The sequence below is a fragment of the Coloeus monedula genome (genome assembly GCF_965178545.1).
Source record: "Coloeus monedula genome assembly, chromosome: 9".
Lineage (NCBI taxonomy): Eukaryota > Metazoa > Chordata > Aves > Passeriformes > Corvidae > Coloeus > Coloeus monedula.
Window position 1 is genome coordinate 23,388,268 of NC_138789.1, and position 23,459 is coordinate 23,411,726.

Genomic DNA, 23,459 nt, shown 5'->3' on the forward strand with positions numbered 1-23,459 from the left:
GTGGTTAAAATCCACCCCAACCCCACACACAAACCCAGGCTTGAAATAACTGACTCAGATAATAAGAAGTACTGTATTAGGACAATGATTGGAAGAGCTCCACCACATCAGAGCTTGCTTTGCTTTCCCCTCACCCCCAAAGCCAGCAGCCAGCCCAGCCATCACTGCATCCTCACTGAGGGGAACAAGAGTCCTGTGGGCCACACCAAAGGATGGCCCACGCTGGTGTTAGCTGGAATCCTGCTCCGGCTGAGCGCCTGGGGCTCAGAAGAAACTGTTCTTCTTCAGGCTGAGGGTCTCCACCTCCTTCATGAAGCGCAGGCACAGCTCCTCCTGCCACGGCAAGGCCACGCACTGCACGGCCACGGGCATCCCCACACTGCCGCGGAAAGCCTGTGGCACAGAGAGAGGGAGAGGGCTTGGGGACGTCCAGGGGAAGGGATGGGAGAGCTCGTGCTCCTGGAGAGCCTGGCACCACTCACCTTCACCAGGGTCCGGTCCCACCAGTCCTGATAGTATCCCTTGTAGCCCTTCAGCTCCTCCTCGTCCTCATCCGTCACCAGCGTGACAGGGACAACACCAGCAGGGAAGTCCAGGGCGTTGTAGAGCATGGTGTAGCTGACTGCCACTGGGGGAGAGGGGGAGCTTGCAGTGCCAGCCTGCGCAGGGAAAGCCTTCACCCCCCTCTGTGTACGCAGGATTCCAGCTACTGGGGCACTTGTACTGGGAACTCAGGGGCTGAGGGATGGAAGTCGCCCTTTGGCTCCCATTACACCGGGAGTGTGTTCCAGGTGCTCCCCATGGGCTGGGCCGCAGCTGTCCTGAGAGCTGAGCTCTGCCTACTGCTGGCCAGCACCCTGGGGATGCAAGGAGAGGAGGAAGGCTGCTCATGGATACTGGCACAGTGCCACGGCAAAGGTCCCCTGTCGGTGTCCTACCTGAGAGCTTCGCAGGGTAGCCGATGCCGAGAGCCGGGCCCAGCATGGGACACAGCATGACATCCAGATTCAGCTTTTTCCACTGGGCAATGAACTGGTGGCAAAAGTCCTGAGGAGGAAATGTGCTGGTGGTCAGTGGGGTGAATGTACCGTCCCAGGGTGCCAGGGTGTCCAGCTGGGCTCTTGGTCCCTCCCTGGGAGCAGCCAACAGGCTACATCAGGCCTGATCCTGCTAAAACCCAGCAGTGCTTTGCTGCCTGGACAATATTCCTCCCAGCTTACAAAGCACCCTCTCCCTGGTAAACTGGAGGCAAAGACTGAGTGCATGGGCACATGGTGACTTGGGACATGGGCATGGGTCTTTGGAAAATCAGAAGGGAAATAAAAGCAAGTCTGATGATCTACATTTTTATATGCAGGTGTCAAAAATTCCGGTCTGATCTAGCATCATGAACTTGCCTACGTGTTGTCCTAACCTTTACATGTGCTGAGAACTTGCACACCCAAGTGAGATCTGTTGAGGAGTGACGTGTTCCCACCTTACATCACCAGGGACCCAATAATCTCCTGACCTTGGTGAGTGCTGAATCTGCTCCTTCCCAAAGAGAAATCAAAAAAAAACTATTTAACCCCAAACTGCAATACTTTACCTCGATTTCATGATGAAGACTCCAGACTTCATCCACTGTGCTGTAAAAGGAAACAAACCCAATGAAAGGCATCCTTCCCTGTGCATACACCTTCTTTCTGCCTTATGGGGTCACTACCTCTTGGCATGATGGATGCATTAACCAGTGCTGAAGCAAACACCATATTTCATTCCTACAGGCTTCATCCTCTTCCTGAGCAAAAGGCTGTGACCCCTGCTCTCATTCCCACCCTCAATTTACAAACAGTTTTCCAAACCCAGCAGGGTTATGGTGTTGACACAAACTGCTCTCAGTTTGCTCCCACCCTTGCATTTCCTGCTTTGCATTCTCTCAGACACGTGCAGCTGCAGCAGTACCAATAATGTAGCAAACACTGCTGCAAAACAAATCTTCACACATTTTCCCAGGCTCAGATTTACTCACTTTTCTTTCATGCTTCTTACGATACTTGAAAATCGAGGCACCTGAGCGGGAGAAAGTAAAAAAAAAAGGAAAATCATTTCTATGAATCCCAGCTCCGTCCTCTGAGACAGCTCAGTGACAAATACAAGCTGTTTACTCAGTGTGCAGGGAGGACTTGTGGATTTTCCCCAAAGAGGGGAGAGAAGGAAGAGAAATAGCATCACTCCAGTTTGGAGATGTGTCTGAGCACAGCCAGGAAGCAATGTCCAGAGACTTCTTTATGAGAAAGCCTTACTGCAGTGGGAGACAAGTTATCCACATATAGCTTAACTCTGTCTACACTAGAAAGAAATGGACCTTACGAAAGGTTTGGCAATCCAGGAGAGGAGAGTTTTCAGCCAGTGTGGTGCCTTTGCCAGCCAGAACAGCAGCCCCGTGCCGCCTTTCTCCATCTCCCCTTCGCTGAAAGGGAGAGGGGGGTTTAGCTGAGCAATGGTAGGGAGTAATCACAGCAGATCAGCTTTTCCCAGGCCAACCCCTCCGAACAGCAAATCTAGGTGATAAAAAGAGGTTTGCTCCATTCTGGTGGGCAACACTTGATTCTCACAGCATTTATAGGATATCAGCTCCCAGCCTCCTTCCAAGGCTGGAAACAATCCCAAAGAGAACCAAGGTGCAGCTGAATCGCTTAATGTTAAACCCCTGCCAGTGCCTACCAGCCACTACCTACATCCACTAGGTTTGTTACCTATATCCAGATTCCAGCCAGACCCTAGGGAGGATTTTTATAGACAGGCACCAATCCCACCAAACCGTTCCAGGCCATACTTACAATTTCTTGACAAAGGATCTGCCTCCATCTGCAAACATTCCCCTGACACAGTAGTTAAAGACCACGCAGTCCACATTTGTGAGTTCAAAGGGCACCAGCTGGAAGGACAACAGAGGAAGGTATCAGTGGCACAGGCACTGTGTGGGACAAGCCATTGAGGGCTTGAAATAGGCTCAGCTGGGCTGAGGATTTCCTGACAAGCCCACAGGAAAACCTCCATCCTTCCTTGAAAACAATGTTTTCCCTTTGAGCAACAACTGCTGAGTCAAAAGACACAGGATGGGCTTGCCCCCCTGTCGAAGCAGCCCCAAGGCCCCTACCGTGTGGCCGGCCTCCTCCAAGAGCTGCTTGGTCTCGCGGACGGCACGTCTCATGGCCGGGCTGGGCATGGTGAAGAAATCGGTTTCATAGTAGCCAATGCGGAGGGGTTTTGTGCTGGAATACACCTGCAGGGAGAGGGACAAGCTGGCTGGAAGGGTGCCAGCGGAGCCAGCAGCACACCCACACCACAGGGCGAGTCTGGAGAGCAGCATTTGCCTCGCCCACCCACGGGCCAGGTGTTTCCAGCCTGCAGCTCTCCCCAGGGACCTCTGGCCCCTTGGAGGTCCCCACCTCTTCATTGAAGGGGAGGGGCGGCACTGTGCTGTCCAGGCTGAACATGTCCTCGCTCAGGAGCGCCCTCAGGCACAGCGCCAGGCTCTCCACGTCTTTTGCCAGTGGTCCCACTGCTGCAGCCACTGGAAGAGACCACAAGAGAGCATTCATGGCTGGGGGTCTTTCAAGAGTACATTCTGCAAAACCAGGACCTCTTGGCACTATCTTAATTTAGTGTTGGCAACAGTTCCTCTTTAAGAATTGGGCAGGGGATGCCCACAAGTGCCTTCCCACCCACAGGTCCATAGTTATGGACCCAGAGCTGTTATCCATTAACATGCGCCCTGGCATCTCCATTTCACGATTTAAAAAAAAAATAAACAAAAAGCTTTGTCAATCATGATATGAGGACAACATCAGACACTCCCTTTGACTGCTAATCCCACCCCCACAAAGCAGTGACAGACAAGGCCACACCTTGTGGGTAACAGGTTGCGTTGTGGTTTATGCTACACAAACTGCTCCTCTCAGCTCATGCGCATTTCAGTTTCTCAGAATTCACAATATGGGGGCAGCTCTCTGAAAAAATCCCTGAAAGGGAACCTGCTTCTCTCTAAAGGTGATGGAGAAAGTCCTCCATACCCAGCTGGGGATCCTTCTCACCACTGCCCTGCTGCTGCGGGACAGACATAACTCCTACCTGCCTTCTGCCCAACGACTCCAGCCATTATTCCTCTTTTGCTGTAAAGAAAAGAGACACAAAATACAGCAGCTGAGTAGTTTTCATTGAAGGGAAAGGCTTTAAGCAGTAGCAAGTATCAATTAAAACTGCAGAAGTGAAGGTTGGCAGAAGGAAGAGCCGAGGGGAAGCCCAACAGACACTCAGCCTAGGCCTGACAGATTTAGGGCCTGTCAGTCAGGAACAACCATCCCCTTAGCATGCAATTGCAGAGGCCTCCCCATCTCTGTTCTGGGAACCAGTGCTTCCCTTCATAGATGCCCCAGAAAATGCCCAGGCAGGGATAAACCAGCCCTTCCCAGTTCCTCCCGAGTTTCCCTGGCCCACAGGAGTAGGAGCATCCCAGCACAGTGGCTGGTGGAGTGGGTGTCACCCAGAGACATCGCTGCATTTCTCACAGTACCTTAGTCTGTTCCCAGTGGGTTTGATTGCACAGATCCCACAGAAGGCAGCAGGAAAACGTAGGCTCCCTCCTACATCTGTCCCAATGCCCAAGATGGACCCACCACCTCCTACAAGTGCTCCTTCTCCACCAGAGGAGCCTCCAGGGGTTCTGGTGTAGAGCAGAGGGTTGCACGTCTGACCAAAGATTAAGTTCTTGCAGTCATAGCTGGAGGGAGAGAGAGAGAGAGATTGCAATGAGGAATGCAGGTATCTGCTGCTGTGGAGCCTAGTCACTACTAGAAGACCTTGAGAAGGTAATCAGGTAGCTCACTAGTTGTTACACCGACATCATTTACTGTGGTGGTGAAGACCATGAGCTTTTTCCTGGTGGTCCCATGCTCTGGATTCAGTAACAGCTAACTTCAGTGTCATTAAACCTATCCCAGAGAGAACCTCTGGCAGCACAATCCTCCTGGAAAGCCTCCCTGTTGAGGCAGTCTTGCGTGTCACAGGACACCCAAAGCTCAGCCCTTGCTTGAGACCAGGCCAAATGCCAACTGCAGAGATATTTACACTGGACTTCCTCAGAAGCTGGGGCAAAATCCGATAATCCCCGGGGCAACCTCTTTGTGTGGCTTTTTTGAACTATGGTCGGTCATTGCCACATCACCTTAAGGAAGGCATTTCTAACGGTTTGGGCAATGGTCACCCACAGAGGAGCGCTGCCAGAGCTCACTTGGCAGGACACAGGGACACTACGGCTGTCCAGCAGAGCACACGTGAGCTCACCACATATCAGTGACACCAAGAGTGGTCTTGCCAGATAGAGCAGGAGGTTTGGGGGCAGAATAATTTGAGGCTGTTAGTTTAACTAGCTTCTCCTTCCATGAATATGTGTGTGCACTCTAGAGTTAATAGGATCATCTCTGAGAGGTTAATTTAAAAAAAAGATAAAAAGAAAAGTGATTTAAAACCACCCAGCATAGGACAGAAGGGCAACAGTTTCTCTCCTCTCCTCTTCCTCTTCTGCTTCTTTATTTCATGTGGAACTAGAGTTAATTTTCATCCTCAGTGTAAATGTATTTACTTTTCAATGTGAAACTTATAGACACAAAGAATGGGGACCAGGTGTTGTTATATAAAAAGAAGTGGGAAATGAGAATGAGACCAGATAGAAACCCTCCCTCGAGAAGGGGAAGGGAGCACTGCTGCTGTGCTGAGGGAACAGAGCACCCACCTACCTGATGAGGGACTGGGGAACATTGGTTTTGACAAATGGAATTGCCCCCTGTCTCTTGAGCACCTGCACCACCACGCTGTCCTCTGCTGCGGGTTTGTTGAGGTTTTTTATGAACCCCAACGTGGAATCATGACCCTGGGAAAAGAGGACAATGAGGTTTTCAGATGGAGGACTGCAGTTCTTCCTACGTCTGTACTTTTATCTATACATTTAAGCACATACATGCACCTCCAACAACCCACCCATCACACACATGTTGATGGCAAATCTGAACACCCTTTGTGGCTCACATGGGAGACAGGCTCCCCTGCCCAGGCAGCCCATCCCACATCAGCTAAGACAAAGTCAAGCCATGTGCTGAGGTCAAACCTCCCCCCACCACCAAACTTCAACCCACAGGGATTTCGGGATACAGGCGGAATTGTGCTGGCAGTACCTGGCAGTCGATGGAATCTTTGATGCTGACTGGCACCCCATAGAGCAGACCTTGCTTCTCCATCAGCTTGGCTTTCCGGAGCTGGGTCTCGCTTTCCTGCAGGAACTCCGTGATGCAGTTGGTTTCTGTGGCGATTTGGAGGGCCTTGGGGAAAGCAGGCAAAGCCCACAGGTGAGCCACAGCCCATGGTGCTGCACAATGACCTCTGTTCTGCCAAGGACACCTGCCTCTTCCCTCTTTTCCACCTCCCCATCTAAGCAGTCGGTATCAGGGCAGCCCTTACTGATACTCTTCAAGCCATTTTCATGCCAAACTCCAAGATTATTTCTGGACACAGGGGGGGCATAGCACCAGCTTGTGCTTGATGAAAGGAGGTACTCAGCTCAGATGAATACCGTGCACTATTCTCTTGTTTGAGCTTCTGGGGTGGCACAAATGATAATCCCAAAGAGGGAACCCAGGAACTGATCAGAACTTTATGGCAAAAGTAGAGAATGAACATGAACACTGACTTTTTGAGGTTTAATAACCCATTTGGAGATGGAGGGGTGACAACAGCATTCTGCATCTTCCCTACAGGCATACCTGCCCTAGGGAAGGAGTGGGCGCTCCCCGAAAGGTATGGGCTCTGCAGATGCTGCTTGCTGGTCCTTCTTCCTCCAAACCAAGCTGAAAGCTACGGCAGCCAGGTGCCCAGCTCTCTAACCATTCACAGAAAACCACACAAGGGGGCATCACGTACCAGTGAGCAGCGACAGCTCAGCAGCATTTGAGCCCGGTTTGAACCTTGTGCTAGGCTCCTCCCAAAAAACGCCAGCCCCACCGTGGGTGAGATGCTGCCCCGCCACCCTTGCTCCTCACCTTGCCCACATAGGCATAGAAGACGTGGTCCGGAGGGAGGGAGCCATCTCGGAGTTTCTTGGAGAGCTCCGGCAACGGCAGAGAGAGGATGGAGACCATGTTCACAGAAGGATGCTATGGGAAAGGTTGAACAGGCAATGTCACACCTCTAGTTCAGCTGATGGCTTCCTCCTTTCTCCTTGGTGCCCTCTGTAACTCACCCAAAAAATATCTGCCATTTAGTCGCTGAAGGACCACATCCTGCTCTACCTGACACCACTGAGCACAGTGTGAAACCCTCAGGGCCAGTACTGGCCTGGGCTTTCTCAGCCTTTCTTCCTGTTCAGACCAGTCACACCAAGCACCTGCTGAATAAATTAAAGCCTTTCATGCAGCCTTGTTCAGATAGGTCATGGCTAGGCCTGGGGGAACAGCTTAGTGCAATGCTCTTGCTGAATTACAGTGGGAGTTGGTGTCATGGTTATAAACATTGTTCCATCAAGGAATGAAACCAGAACCATGATATTTGCACAGGGAAGTGCAATAACCAGGGAGCCCCTTGGCTAGTCATTTTTGGGTCAGCAGAGCTTTCCTCACCACCTACTAAACACCATGAAAAACACATCAAACCCCACGCCTCGAGCTGGACTCTGAACCTGAGCGAGTCAGCCTGGCTGCCTGCCGGGATCTCGGGGCACCACCGCATCCCTGCCTGCAGCCGCGGCTGCACTTTGGTCTCTGCTGATAACACATCGCCTGTCGCCTCTTCCTGCTGCCTCCTCAACCAGCCTGAGCCTTCCTCCCCGGCGACGGGGCCGGGGAGCTTTCAGACAGGGATTTTCCCCTCCTCGCTGCCTGGGACTGTTACCGAGATAACGGGTTGTCTCCCGCTGTCCCAGACAGCGTTTCCTCCCCATCCCTGCGATCGCCGCGATGCTGAGGTGTACGCGCACACACTGACGTAGGGAAAATAATGACACTAAATCCCCGCGGGTCTATATAAGGAGCCGAGAGAGCACCTGACAGCCGGGCGAGCAGCTGCTCCTCGCAGGGAGGACGGCACAGGGTACGCGACGGGGAGGGGGCCCAGGGGAGGAGCTGCCGCCGCGGGGATGGAGCAGGGGCCGCGGCTGCCGGCACTCACTCACCTGCTCCCGAAAACGCCGCGCCGCCGCCTCCATCCGCACCAGGCTGCGCTCCTGCCGCTCCTGCGCCTCCGCCACCTTCCTCCAGAGCGCCCGGCGCCGCCGCCATCGCAGCAGCAGCAGCAGCAGGGCCGAGCCGCCGAGCAGGGCGGGCAGCGGCACCCGCATGGCCGGGCTGCGGCAGCGGCACCCCGAGCCCCGGCACCCCGAGCCCCCGCACCCCGCTCCGCCCCGCCCGGCTCGGCACGGGCACCCGCCCGCCGCCCGCGGGGAGAGCGAGGCAAAACCTGGGCGGGATTCCGAGCCGGACAGGGATTTAACCGGTTTGCTGCCGTGCGAGCGCCGCGCGGGCAGGGAGAGGGAGGTCCGGGAGCAGGAAAAGCTGCTGGGTGACAGCTCGCCCCTCCCTGTGCTGGGTGGTCTCTATCTGATAAGGTTTATTTGGTTTTGCCGTTCGCCGAGGGAGGGTTCGATCTCCCCGTAATTTTTCAGCCCCTCTGGGAACAGTCTTGGCTTGGAGGATCGTGGCAGCACGGGAGGGGAGTCCCAAAGGTACCCGGCTCTGTTGCATTTCCTGGAGCCAAGCGGCTGTGTGGGAAAAAGAAACAATGAATATCGCAGGCTGTGCCCAGCGGAGTTCACTTGTCACTGGCAGAGCATGGGTGTGCCTGTGCTTTGCAAAGTGCCGCGGCTCCTAGCAGCGATGTCTGGCATCCCTGCTCTGCGGCCTTGCACTCCGTTTTGAGGGAAACGCCAAAATAATTTCTTCATCACCAGCCCCACGAGGGGTCTGTCCTTAAAAAAACCCCCTCCACGACTTCCAAAAGTTTGTCAGAAAATATTTCAAGCTACCCATTTTAGATACTGCCCATAGGATTGTGAAAAACCTGTTGGGAAGGATCTGGGATGCTTTCTCACTTCCCAGCAGGATGTGCTGTTCCTAAGCCACCCCAGGGCAGATGCTGAGCTAGAAAATGTGGTGGAGCTAGATGCACCCAGACTCGATTTTCCTGGCATTACTTCTCAGGCCACTGGCTTTATTTATTTCAGTCTTCACCATCTGAGGGCTACTCTGGCAGCACCCTCGGAGGGAGCTGCTGTGCTGTGCATCCACAAAGTCCTGGGGTGTGCTGGATGCACTCCATGTCCTGGGGCTCTTTGCTGAAGGGAGTTGAAGCCTCAAAAATACTCAGCCCTGCATGAACTCGATGGCCTTCTTGCTCTGAGGATATGCAGCTGCCTGTTGTCTGCGTCAAGGAAATCACATGCAAGAACAGCAGTTTTCCCAGCAGTTTTTTTTCTTTTACTTCTTTTTTTCCTTCCCTCTCCCTGCCCTTTTTCAGGCTGTAGGGCTCACGGAGTTATATAAGGTTGCAAACTCCCAAGGGCACCGCTGTCTATTCAAAAGAGAGGAGTGAGTTGGCAGGAGTGCCCTTCCCATGAGTCAGGAGGATGTAATAAGCTCCAGGCTGGCAGAGCATACACTGTGATCCCTATCTCCCCTTTCCTCCTTTCTCACCCTGTAGGCAGGCTCCAGGCTCCTGCACTCATCTCACCCCATGGCAGCACAATGCCAAGATGGGGCTGTTTCCTTGCAGGCTGTAAAACCTTGTGCACTGAGGTCTTTCAACATGAGAACAAGAAAGGTGGTGAACTTTGGAGAGACAGAAGTAAAATTAGTTCTTGTGGAAGACAAAATTACTTCTCCAGCCTTCTTCCCCCTAATTTAAATCCTGCTCAAAATCTCTCATGCAGGAACATTTTTTTCAACTTCTGCAGTTCAGTTTGTGAAAGGGAAGAAAACATAGTAGGAGAATTATGCCTGGAGCACCTGTGCCTCCAGGAGCTGCTGCCGGAGACTCTCCTTCTCCCCTTTCCCGGGGAAGTGTGTGGGGGTGAAGCATCAAGCAGGACAGTGGTAAGGCTTGGGTCTCTGCTGGGGCCAGTCAGCTCCAGGAGGTTAACTCAGGGTGTGGGAAATCCCAAAACGCAGCAGGTGTGTGCTGTGGCCGAGCTGCCAGCAGAGATGGGCCAGCAGATGGCACCGGACGTGGAGCGCCAGCGTACGCAGGAGGTGGCTGGGGATGCCCCGTCCGGGTGGATGTGCCTGGGCCTGGTAAAATGGGTCTGGTCTTGTTCCCCATGGGCTGGGGTGGCGGCCAACTGCTGGCTTGTGGGGCGATGCCCTGATGTCCCTTTGGGACACTGGTGTGTTCTTGTCAGATGAGCAAGTGCATTTTTCTGCTATTACATCCGTAGGGCCGCCCATATGCTACTGCAAATGGGGCTTGAATCTTGGAGTGCTGGAATTGAGGATTGATCCTACCCCTGCTCCTCCTCCACTGCCTGGCAGGGCTGGAGCCTGTGGCTAAGGGAGGATGAAAGGATCTCCTGGATCTGTGATGGCTTCTTTCCCCATTGCTCATACCCATCCCTGTGTGCATAGAGCTGTGTCTGGGTGGGTGCCACCACACCCCAGAGATGCTGCAACCCTGCAGTTACCGAAGGAGGGGCACAGAGTTGTCATGTTCTTCTATCTGTGACAGATCACTCACGGTCAGCCAGACTGGCTGGGGCTGAAGGGCCAGCTAGTTCCTGTTCACCTGACGCCAGAGCAGTGCCAAGAGCACGGCAAATATGCAGCGGTGTTTTCCTTGGTGTTGTTCCCTGGCATCCGGAATGCTGTGGCTCCTCAAGCCAGAGGTTAGGTTGGAGTGACTAATAGCTGTGTGCTCACACAGATATTTCTTGTGTGAAGCAATGCGATTCTGGCACTCCCAGCATCCATGCCTTATCCGTGTGCTGTAGGGAAGCAGCATCTCCTGTTGGTCTCCCACAGCTGATTTCATTTACTCTTCCGAGGAGGAAAAGAGATTGTTCACTATTCACCCAGGAGTTTTACACTTCTTCCATTTCACCTCACTGCTTTTAGACTGTTTCCCAGAGATTAAACACCTGCTCCTGCCACCAACTGCCAGTCACCTGCTTCCTGGGATCTGGCTCTCTTGAAGAAGGTTCAAGCTACATTTACAACTGCCAGCAGGCCTTCTTGCTTTGTTTCTCCTCTCCTTGTAGGTTCTTGACTCTCAAGTGGAGTTAGTCAATGGTCTGCAAGGAGGTGAAGCAACTCCTCTCAGAGCTGCAGTTAAACCCCTTCAAGAAGGTTCAGCAGCTTGGGCAAGAGGCAATGCCACGTGGGAGTGATTTCTTTCATCCCTGCAAGAAAACTGCATGTTTCAACCAAGTTGTTCACTCAGTGATGCTTTTGTTGTTCACTTTGTAGCCACTTCTGCCTTGGAAAGGTGCTTGTGCTCCTCACTGCCTGTGCCCCAGAGCCCTGTCAGTGCGAGGGCTGGTTGATCCCAAATCTGCTTCAAGCTGGAGTATGTGAGTTCCCATAATCAGTTTGAACACATGGTTTGTGCCAGCTTTGTGGACTCTGTTCTGAAGCAGATTAAGAAGTGCTCAAGTGTTTTCTCCACCAGCAGAGTGGAGGAGGAGCTGCCCTGGGAGAGGACCATGACTTGCACATGTGGCTTGCACTTGTACAAAGTCTCTTGCTCTTTGTGTATGTAGCAGCTGTGGCATGGTGAAGGAAAAGCTGAAGACATCATAGCAGAGGGGTCCCTAAGATGGAAGGGACCCCTTGGGAGATCCCTGAGATTGCTGAAGACACCTTAAGCAACAGCCTCTGAAAAGCTCCTTTGTATATAAATGAGGGAGTGGGGACTTATTTCTAGCAGTGTTTGTGTTAGAGCGGTCTGAGTCCAAACAGCTTTGCATTAAAAAATAAATAAGAAAAAAAAAAAAAAAAGAAAGAATTTTTAAGTGAGTAAAATTACTCCTGTAGTTGTTTTACACAGCTCAATGAAGATAATTTTATTGGCAATTGTGAGTGATTACAGTATTATCTGCCATCAAAAAAGTTTTTTTTTTTTGAATGCTAAAGGAATTAATGATACATAAAACTGTGCTTAGATTGAGTGCATTTATCAGCAGAAATGCCTTGTGCTGGCACTGCTGCACTGTAATTACTCTGTCTGCTCAGAGGAGGAGAGCAGGAGATGGGGGTGCTGTGTGTACTGCCACAGATTTACATACACTTACACACTGAGCAACTTGGCTGGGGCGGGGAGCAGAGCCAGGGCAGCAAAGCTGGTGAGCAGGGGGACAAGTTTCACCCGTACTTTTTCTTTATTGTGCATTACAGAGTGAAGAACGGGGGTAATCTCTGCTTAAAACTTTATAGGGTGAAGCCAGTATGGAGAAGATGGCTAAATGCTCCTCAGAATATCAAGACATGAGTCCAGTCTTTGTAGGATGCTTCCTTATGGTGTGATGAATAGATAAAACCAATCCTGGGGTGACAGGCACTCATTGCCCAGCCCTGGGAGACTGATGGTCACGGTGGGAATGGCAGAAGTGCTGTCCCCAGGGGACATCTGCTCATGCCATGTGCTTTGGGAGAGCTCATTGTACTGCCGTTCCGTGGGGCTGGGAGCATGGGCACATCTCAGCACGGATGGGGTGAGGAAATGCAGAAGAAATGCTCCCCAGCTTGCTTCACACACTGTGGCCCTTCAAGGGAGACACAATACTGGGGGAAGGTTTACAGGCTGGGGCATTGCAGGAGGGGCTGTTGCAGGGATTGTGGGCAGTGTGTGCAGAGCAGCAGGATGCTTTCCATGATACAAAGACTTTGGAAGGGCTTTTAAGAGAAGTGTGTTGGGTTGCAGCCCCTTTATGGAGCCCGTGGGCCCCCTGCAGTGATGGACCCACACTCTGCTCAAGCGGGGAACGTAAAACCTTCCATGATCTCCATCTCCTTGTGCACAGCTGCCTTCTGAGCTGAACCTTGAGCTAAGTGAATAAAGAGCAAAGAGCGTTTCCAATGCAGGGGGAACACCGGGGATCATTCCTTGCTGCACCGAGGACACATCGCTGCTGGATGTGTTTGGCCTTTTGGAGGTAGCCACCAGAGAGCAGGATTGAGCTGCCGGCCTGGCAGGAATCTCCGGCTCGGCGACTTCAGCGTCCTAAACCCTGTGTCATACGCTCTGAACTTGTAGTATTGTACGAAGCAAAAAGCCCTTTTTGGGCTATTTGGATGGTGAGACACCCGGAGCTTTTGTGGGGAGCAGCGCTTTGATGTCAGGTGGTTTTAAGTGCTCTTATAAAGTGCTGGGAGTTCTGCTGTTGATCCATCGGGGCCAGGTTGTTTTTGCTGAGGAGAACATCCCTGCAGAACTTGATCCTGCAAATTGTTGGCTCTGCTGCTGCCAGGATTTGTTGTGGCCAGGACCGTGCCTCAAGTCTGGCAGGCTGCCTGCCCTTTCGAGGACAACCACGGAAGTGTTTGGGTTGGAAAGCACCCTGACTCCAAGCCTTAACCCAGCCCTGCCAAGTACACCACTAAACCACGTCCCTAAGTGCCACATCTACACATTTCCTAAGTATCTCCAGGTTTTGTGACACAGCCACTTCCCTGGGCAGCTTGTTCCAGCGCTTGACATTGGAATGAATTGAATGAGTAAGGGCATCTCCACCCTCCCTGAGTGCACATTGCAGAGAAGGGGAAACACTTGGTATTCTTTGTGTTTGAAGCCCCATGGCCCAAGTTTTGAGGCTAACAAGGGCTGCCCCAAGTTTAAACCTGACAGAGTTCCCCAAAAGTGATGTTAATCCACAGTGTGGAGTCAGGATTCAAGTGGGGTCCTGAGTCATAGCAGGGTCCTGAGCCCTTGTGCAACTCTGAATGTGACTGGGCTGAATCCAAACCTCCTTGGCCACTGGCATTTTGGGTTTCCCTTGCCTGGCAGTAAAAGTATACACACATTGAGGTTTCCTTCTTTCCCTTTCCTTTTCCTCTTCCTTTATCCTCTTCTTCTTCCTTTTTATCTTCCTCTTCCTTTTCCCTTTTCCCTTTCCTTTTCTCTTTCCTTTTGCCTCTTCATCTCCCTCTCCCTTTCGCTCTCTTTCGTTTTCGAGATCCCTACTCTCTGAACAGGCCAGGAGAGGGAGACAGCCAGCCAGTTACAGCACAGCTCAGATTTCCAGCTCTCTGTCCTGGGATGGAAGCTAACACACTTTAAATATACACACTGATTTTCCCAGGGGGAAGGTTTGATCTGTGCAGGACCCCCCCAGCTGGCCTGCAATTTACATTTACACAAGCAAGGTGGGCATTGGGCAGGAGGGGAAACTGAGGCACAGGGCAGGACCATGCCTGGAGGGATGTGATTAGTGGCTTCCTTGGTGATGACCTCCTGGGCCCTACTGCAGGTTGGGATGGCTCTGTGTTGATCAGTGCAAACATCCCTGTGCTCTAGGTGGGTCCTCAGGTGGTCTGTGGAAGTCCATTTGAGCATCACCACAGGTGTCACCTCCGCAGGGACACACAGTGCACAAGGGGGTGCACCCCCAGCCCTGTCCATGCCGAGTGTTTCTGCAGGGTCTGTACAACCCTGGTTCAGACCCCCTGATGGAGCAGTGGTGGGGACCCCTGCCCATGCCAAGCTGGTTTTGGTGAGTTCACCCCATCACCGTGGAGGCTCGAGGGGCAGAGATGTGCATGTGCTGTGGGGAGGCCCTTGGTGACTCCTGCCATGCCATCTTCCTGGAGCCATTGGAAAGCCACAAAGCAGCATGGCCCGTGCTCACAGCAAGCACCATAATGGATTGATCAGCCCCTCCCATTGCCTGTATCTTCCCTTTCCCTCTCATCCCTCCTGAGCCGGCACCACCAAAGGACTGGTGAGATCACCCCGTGCTGAAAATAAATAAATAAATAAATAAATAAATAAATAACCAAATAAAAATGCTGACGTGGAGAAGTCAATCAGCTTTGTGTGGCCTTGTAATATCTCATTTTATCCGTGCCACGCTTTATTAAATTCTCATAAACCTGTCAATGAGGACAGATACCATTTCAGTTTACCCCATTAGTTCTACACAATGACATCGGGGGAGAGAAAGACGGGGAGGTGGCGGGGAGGCACTCGGCGTGGAGAAAAGAGGAATGAATTTAAAAAGAAAAAAAAGAGAAACCCAGAGCCAAAACTCGGCTTCGTGACAATAATGTAATAACATCGGTGCTCAGGGAAAGTAATTGAATTAAGTGGCTTTTGTTAATGGTTTTAAGATTTAGAAATGTAAATAATAGGTAGGACTCTTTAGTGGGACTCTAGGTAACTGCATCCCTGAGAATAAGAAATGCTTTGCTGTTAAATGTGATGTCAGATAGTTTTGTTACTCCTCCGGTTTCATGCCTGCAAAGCATATTTTGCAGTTTTAAAGCCGGGTGTGTTTATCATCTTTCCTTTCTAACTTCAGACGGAGCTTAATTCAGGAGTATTTGCATGAACCCTTCTTAGCCAGTCCCTATCAGTTATTTGCACCACCAGGAATAAAGTATTATTTCTCCCGAGCTGCTTTGGAGAACTTCCTGACTGCAGGGTTACTGTGCTCTGAAGCCTCCTGTCTATTTACATGTTCATTAAAGGCAGCAGCAGCGCTGCTCTCTGCGGCAGGGCCGGACTCAGCTCCTGGAGTAAGAGCTGGCAGCAGTGATGTTACACCGGGCTTAGGCCAGTGGGGATGGAGAATCCAGCCGACAGGTAGGATGAGCCGGGTGATTTAGAAATGACTTTCATGGGAACTCGTTCTGCTTAAAATATTATTGGATTTTCATTTAGGAACCTATCAAAGTGCAAGAATAAAGTCTGAGCTGCCTAACCCATATAGGTCTAAACAAACAGGCCTCCCTTCTGCTTTGGGATCTGTCGGCTTGTGGATTGGGAAAGGTCCTTCAGTAAGGCATGGGCTGAGTCTCAGGGAAACCCACTGTGCCAGGCAGAATAGGGGGCTATGCATTTATTTAGGCTGAAAATCTTCCCCTTTGCAGGATGAAGGCTCTCCCTGGTCTGTGCCACAGGGATGCTCCATCCCCGCTTGTCCCCTTAGCTCTGGCTGCAGCTCTGTGGGCAGCAGCAGCACAGGGTGGCGAAAGTTCTCCCATGGCTTTTGCTCCAGTCCCACAACAAGTGGGCAGCTCATCATGCACCAGATCACTCTGTCACATCCTTTGGGGACTTCCCTTCTGGCTTCACTTGTGACCCACAGTGATCTCTGCTGGCCTCAGCTCTGCTTGTGTGGCTGCAGAGCCTTCCTCGTAGCTGTCAGCTGCTTCCCATCCAGTGGGGTCTCAGGACTCACACAGCCTCAAACACCTTCCTCCATCATCCTCATAAGCCTTTTCCCATCACCTTCCCAAGCCTTTCCCTGTCACCTTCATAAGCCTTTTCCCATGACCTTTATAGGCTTATTTGGAAAGAGCATAAAAGTCCCAAGCCCAAGCCAAACCTGACCCAGCTCATGAGGGCAAAGGAGAGAGTTGCCAGATTGTTAAAATAGAAATAGAGGGTTCCAGCAAGCCAGCAAGTAACACATTTTCCTCAGGGTGTTTCTTGAGTAGGTTGTTTGCAAAAAAAAAAACAAAAAAGGGAAAAGATAAAAGAAAAGAAAGAATAGTTCAGTCTTGCTGGAGAATTTGATGATGTTTCTTACTGCTGTCCATTTGCCATATTGCTGTGAAGGGAAGCTGGGGTGGAACAGAAGGGTTTGTTTCTTCCCTTATGGGAAAATAAAATAAGAGCAAGAAGAATATAGCAATTAAAACAAATCCTTCACTACTCTCTCTGCATTAGAAAAGAAAACCCAACCACCCTATGATCAAATTCTTAAAACCATCCCCTGACTTAGCAACATCCCCCTGACAGATCCCTTTTTTTCTGACCAGACTGCTGTGGCAGAGGCAGCTGCAGGCTGGGCTGCTGCTTTGGGCTCTCCTGAGGATGCTTTGGCTGTGTGCAAGGTGCTGGGGTGACAACAGTGGCTTTCCCTTCTCTACAAAAAAGTGGAACTCTGCCTCCCTGCATAGAAGATGGGACAGTTTGTGGCTCTGCTTTGCAAATTGAGGTGCTCAGCAGTGCAGCAAGATAACAGCTGGAAGGGAATGTACACAGCCCAATAGACAGGGAAGGACTTTTTTGCTTGGAGAGCCATTAAATAATTTGCCATGGCAAGACCCAGGCAATGCTGTTTTCTGCAGTTAAGATGCAGGTTATTTTTCATTAGCTGCAAAAGGCTGTTGGTGGTGCCAAAGCTTGCCACCAGGTCTGCAGCTCGACACAGCATGAGCAGCTAGGAACAATATCATAAAAATAACTGAAATCCACTGAAGGCTCTGTTGAACTGCCTTTTTAAAGTGCATCAGGTGAAGCAAAAAGGAGTGGGATAACCCTGATCCAAGAAATGGTGCCAATGGACTGGGAAGTGCACACACATTGAACAGGAGATATGAACATGCCAGAGCACCCCCAATCTGCTGGAACTGCATGTGGATGGGAGGCTGGCCCTGGCCGCAGCATTTTGTCCAAGCAAGACTGAATTGAAGTTTTTCTTGTGGGACTGTCCTGGTACTGTCTTCACTGACAAGGTCCCTGCTGAGCCAGGAGCCTGTTAGAAGCAGACAAGGAAAGAACAGTCCTGCGAGCCAAAGAAATCAGACTCCAGATGATTTACATGGAGCATGAGGGGCACCAGAAGGGCAGCCAGCCCAGAAAATGAGATTATAAACTATCATCCCCTGTTACACGCTGGGACGTGGCTATGGGGTGGCCCTCTGGCATCATCTGGGGAGGCAGCCGTGCTCTGGTGTTGAAAGCAGAAGGCTTTTGTCTCGTCACATTGGAAAAGCCCACATCCTGAGGAGTGTCTGAGAATGTGTGCAGTTCTGCCTTCCCTCCTGCAGCCTTTTCCTGACCTATGTGCAGAGCCTGACACCTTCGGAGGCCACAAGGACATCCTAACTGGTGGAAGAGAAGAAACCCTTCCTCCAGGTTGTCAGGTCCTACAGAGGGCAGCACTTGAGGTGAACCCACTCCTGCATTCAAACTTGCTGCTCTGGGCCAGCAATCACCCTGAAGTAGTTTAAACATTGACTTTTTCAGGGAAAGGAGAGGTGAAAAGAACCTGCAAATGGGGATACAGGAGCCCTAATGTGGATGCACCAAGCTCCTTAAACTGATTTAGGGTTCAAGCCAGGTCAGTGTTGTACCTGAGCCAAGAAAATGCAAAATATCCCATTTGCTCATGCAAGTGTGAAACCTGCTGGTGTAGAGGTTTGGGTTTAATGTTCTTCACCTCTGCGAAGTGAACCCACAGGAGGGGAAAGGCAGCACGACAAGGAGTCCTCAGAAGAGGCAGAGCCCAGTGTTTTATAAGAGCTGGCATGGATGTGGTTAATAAGATAATCTCAGGACCCTCCAATACAAAGAGAAAGTGAGTTTTCTGATCCATAAAGGATCAGTCTGCAGGAAGCCCCATCAGACTCCTCAGCGTGAAATTACACCACAGCAGGGGTGTACAGTCCTGCTACTGTACAACATTAGAGAGATGAATTAGGACTTGACATTCATGTGCTTAATATGCCTATTCCTGGCATTATCCCACAAGGACCAGCCACCGCCAAGGACTTACGGTCAGCGGGTCTAGGAAGGTATTTAGGGTTGCTCATTTGCACCCTTCCAGAGCCAGGCTATCAGGCTTCCCCATCTAATCTCTCCTCATCAAGAGCAGGGCGGGGAGCACAGCCCAGCTCTCCTATCTCACAGCAATCTGGTCTGGGGAGTAACCACCAGGTGCACCCTTGTTGCTCAGATAAATCACAGCGATCCTCTGGACTGCTGAGTGTGGAACGAGGGAAAAAGCCACATAAAATCACAACCTGGCCCTCAAGAAGCTGAGAAAAGGGGAAAGAGCCAACCCCAAAAGTATGGCTCTCACATAGTTGCTGCTAACAAAAATAAATATTTACTGGAAAGGGCTGTATTAGGAATTATTCAAACTGGGTTTGCCTCTCCAGTGTTAAACTGGTTGGAGGTGTGCCTTGGACAAATGTGGGCACTCTCAGCTACTTTAAAAAATGGGCTTTGTCAAGGAGCCAGTGTATTTCCAAGCCCCAGGTCTGGGCTGTGTGAAAATTCCTGCCTGTTTGAACTCCGAGCCAGGACAGAGTGCTTTTGGTTTGTTTTTTATCCATGAAATATTTTGTTGAGAACAAAATTTTAGGGGGAGGGGGAGAATCTACTCCAAATTCTGGAAGAAATAAAAAGAAAAAAATGTTGGCTACAAGGCCGAATAGTTTTTGAACTGATCATTTTCCAAGAAAAAAATCCAAATATTTTTTTTTCAGAGAGTAGCTGTCCTGCAGGAAATTCCTGATTTCATGGACATGCCGCACTTCTGGCAAGTGCACTTGTGATCAAACTGATTGAAAAGCCATTTAATTGGAACTGTTTTCAGAATGCAGAATGAGCTAAAACTTGGCAAAGCTGATGGGGGGGATGCATGGACAGACCCAGGAGGAATAAATGAGAAGCAGAATCCTCCCAGAAGCTGATTTTGCAATGGTCTGGCATGGAGAAAGGGCAAGAGCCTCCCCAGCGTGAGCACATCCTTGTGGCTGTGATCACATTGTGTGGCATGTGGGCACTTTGCAGCTCACAAATCCTGCTCCTCCAACTCTTCTCTTCAGCTGTGTTCCCTGGGAAAGGGGAGCAGGGATATGGTGCGGTCCTGGGACTCAGCTGGCCACGGACATGGTGCTCAGCCTGAAAGTGCAGGATCAGTCCTGAGCCTGGCCATACAGAAACATCTCTTGTTCTGGACACAGGGAATGCCCAAATTTGTAACCCATTTCTATGGCACTTTGAATGTGGACACATTCCTGCTTGCCCCACTTGAGGAGGGATAAAGCAGAGAGGTCATGAGACAAATTCAAGGAAATTAAGTGAATTGGGACTCTAAAACACAAAGCTGCTGTACCAATATGGGGACAGCACCACCGTGTCCCTGGACTGGTTTCTTCTTCTCTCTGTAAAAACCGTGGTAACCCTTGTGGGTGGAGATGAGGATCTCTATGGGCTTTTTTTTCCTTAAGCATGGATTTTGTGGGAATATTAACTCTAAATCAATCTAACGATGTCATGGGTGAAATCAAATAACAATGTATATACCCAGATATCTTTACTCTTTTCCATGTGATGGAAGTTCTGGATCTGGGCTCCTACACCTGGACACCAAGCCAGGCATGGACATGATTCTTGGACATGTAGAGCAGACTGGTGAATGCAGTTGCCACTGGACAAACAGCACATGGAGTTCAAGGCCCAGGTGGATGGATACCCCATCTCTATGGGCAGGATGAGCTTCCCCCCATCTTTTCCTCTGCCTAGTGGCACCATCTCGGTGAGTGACGTGTCATCACCACTCCATCTCCCAAATATTCAGCAAACTAGTCCTCAAGTCCAAATAAACACTCCTGGGATGATACAAGAAAGGAGCCTTGGATGCTGAATACTGCTCAGTGTTTTGGTTGCTCTGTTGTCCATACAAGCCAAACACAGAGTATTCCCAAACCCATTCTGTTGATTTAAGATAAATCCCAAGAAAAACAGCCCTAAGTAAGCCAGTGCATGGAGGCTAATGGAGCACTTCCCACCTGAATGATAAATTCCCATTCTCCAAGAGAGTGATAATTTTTTTAGCATGCTTGGCTTTTGTCTCCTGTGAAATCAGAAGTCTCCCACTGAGGGTTGGGTTTCATGTCTGGGTCACAGTTTCTACAGAAAGGAATTTTCATTATGGTCTTGGCAACACTTAAGCCTCCCTGTGCAACTGATCTATCTGAGCTTTTCATATCCACCAGGACCATGGATGCCATCAGCAATCAAGGGTGAAATCTCAAGCAACCCGAGAAGGAGGTATGAGCCTTAGGATGAGACAGGACCTTATAGTGAGATTAACATGGGCTGAGAGGGTAATTAAGCACAGTAATTATTTGCTGAAGGTGAGGTGGGGGGTACCTCCTAGTTGGCAGACTTTAGACTGGAGGATGGATTCCCTGTTTCAAGGGGGAGTCAATTCACTGAAGTCCTTTGGCTTGTGATGTGCAGGGTGACAGATTAGATTGTGAAGCTGAAACAGAGGTTTGGGGACCAGCCTAGCAATAGTGGAGTCCTCAGGCCACACCAAGTGTGAGAAGTAAATAACAATTCCCAACATATCAAATGACGTGGGAGAGAGAGCATCCCAGAGAGACAGGACACCTAGGAAATGCTAGCAGAGCAGAAAGCCCTAGATGTATTCTGATCAGCAAAATTCAAAGATTGTATTTCTAAGCCTGCGTCTTGCACTGTTCTTTGAGAACACAGTAAAGGGACTAGGTCCTGCCCTCACAGACCTTTATGTACTTACAGCACCCATGTATCTGAAACTCCCTTTGCTGTCTCTTTCCAAGTTACACAAAACATCAATAATCTTAATTTTTCTTTATAGATGCTGTTTTCCAGTTATTCTCATTATTTTTCTCTGGACTCTCTCCAGTTAATACGTATCTTTCTTGAACTGGTTTTCAAAACCAGACATGTTTTTCCATCTCAGGTTTAACCAAAGATGAGCAGAAAGAAGATGCATTCCCATATCCTATGGCCTCTCTCAGGGTTGTCTGTGGTTGTAAGAGTACCTCATGGGTGTTGTGTGGCTTTAATCAAGCAGTTACACCAAAAATCTGTGACAGGGGTTGTGTAGGCTGGAAAGGGAACTCTCTTTTGTGACTTCTTCTTTCTTGTTGAATGTGATGGAAATGAGGAATGTGTCTTCTCCCACCTACCCCCGCCCTCAACTTTCTCTGCAAAGATGAGACGCCAAAACCACAAAATGAGTTAAAAGAAAGCAAAATAACTATTGGAAGGTGGATATCTTCATCACTGTTCTATATTTAAATGTCTTCCTGCATCAAATAAAACAGGTTTTGACATAGAATTGCAAGAGAAAAGAGCTGGAAGGAGTCCACCATAGCTCCTACCCTGTTAACTGATGATGATTCATCGCAGTCCAGGTAGACCCTTGACATTTGGGATAAATCTGACAAGATGTGAATCTACAGCATCAATAAACATACAAGGGTATTCAGCCTCCTTTGACAAACAGGAAAACCAGAACCAAGAATGTGAAGCTTTTTCTCCAAACCACATGTAATGGGGCAGCGGAGACAACAGTAGCAAGCCAGGCATCTCTGCCTTGCTCAAGGTCAAGGCTGTCCTGTTTCCTAACAGAAAGTTAATCCTTTAGCGTGGGTGATGGGAGCTCTATTTTTAGGTCTCTCTATTCTTTTACAGCTCATCAGATTTTTACCTCCTGGAAGCTGCTACACGGTCTCAGAGTGCTCTTATTGCAACAGCCTATTTTTTTTTTTTTTTCCCTTCCCCCAGAGTAAAACCTCTTTTTAAGCATTTGGGAACTGAGGAGCAGGCTTGGGTGGGGTTAGGGCACCTCCGAGCAATTCAAACCCATCTCCGGCCTGGAGCCAGGCTGTTGCCAGCACCAGGTCAAGACTGTGTTTGCACAAGTTTCACAGCTGCTGGAAAGGGCTGAGAAGAAAGTGCTGATGGAGTTTGTGTGAACATATCTGTGAACTAGGACCAGCAGGAATGAATGATCCCAGGAGAGTTAGTAAGGGGCACTTTTGCAGTGTTGAGGATAACTTAGCTGTCTCAATTTTCTTCACTATCTTTAAAGAACAGATTTTTTTGTGCCTTGTTGTAAGTCAGTTCCTCTTGAATCACAGTATTTACAGCAGTAATTTGGGTTAGAAGGGGTCTTTGGAGGATGTCTGGTCCAGGTGTCACCTTGATCATGTGAAGGTGGAGGTGGTAGGAGCTTATTCTTTTTCACCAGCTGCACAGAAAGCAGAGAGCAGGGCCCTGATTTCTGGAGGACTGAAGTGAGACAGGATGGAAAGACTGGCACTGTCCTCAGAACCCCACCTTTTCCTTAGTCCTGGAGGTTACACACCAGAGGAGACCCACAGTTTTGTGACAAATATGAATGGCTTCCCATGGGCTCACATGGAAGCTCCTTCCAAGCTGGCATTGGCAACCTGCTGGAAGCTCTTTAGGGAGCACCATGGGACTGTGTCTCTGAGTGCTGAAGGCTCCTGCGCCCAATGGGAATTACTGGGAGCTCCCAAACGATGTTCACTCGTTTCATTTCTACAGCAGACTTCTCATGTGCTGCTGGGCAAATCCATTGGTTCTCCCCATTTCTGCTTCCTACCAGGAAAACATCCACCACTTCTCCCACCTCCATCTTCTCCGTTTAGGTGATGCACCTCTCTGGGGAAGGGGTGCATTTTTAC

At 50.2% G+C, this 23,459-nt stretch overlaps 1 protein-coding gene across 1 annotated transcript; it reads right to left on the reverse strand.

The window, feature by feature from the left end:
- Positions 1-78: 78 nt before the first annotated feature.
- On the reverse strand, positions 79-8,395 carry LOC309575848 (fatty-acid amide hydrolase 1-like). Its single transcript, XM_082286682.1, has 15 exons — positions 8,204-8,395; positions 7,077-7,190; positions 6,216-6,359; positions 5,781-5,914; positions 4,559-4,765; positions 4,117-4,157; positions 3,435-3,559; positions 3,143-3,268; positions 2,823-2,920; positions 2,353-2,452; positions 2,012-2,052; positions 1,589-1,628; positions 939-1,047; positions 483-628; positions 79-393 (listed from the first exon to the last, which is right to left on the reverse strand). The coding sequence occupies exons 1-15, from the start codon at positions 8,366-8,368 to the stop codon at positions 265-267; spliced, it is 1,719 nt and encodes a 572-aa protein (XP_082142808.1). The 5' UTR covers positions 8,369-8,395; the 3' UTR covers positions 79-264.
- Between the last annotated feature and the right edge of the window lie 15,064 nt (positions 8,396-23,459).

Coding starts and splice junctions, on each gene's coding strand:
- LOC309575848 (XM_082286682.1), bottom strand. CDS start 8,368: ATGCGGGTGCCGCTGCCCGCCCTGCTCGGCGGCTCGGCCCTGCTGCTG. Junction 2,453..2,822: donor AGATCCTTTGTCAAGAAATT/GTAAGTATGGCC, acceptor TCTCCCTTTCAG/CGAAGGGGAGATGGAGAAAG. Junction 629..938: donor CTACCCTGCGAAGCTCTCAG/GTAGGACACCGA, acceptor CCTCTCCCCCAG/TGGCAGTCAGCTACACCATG.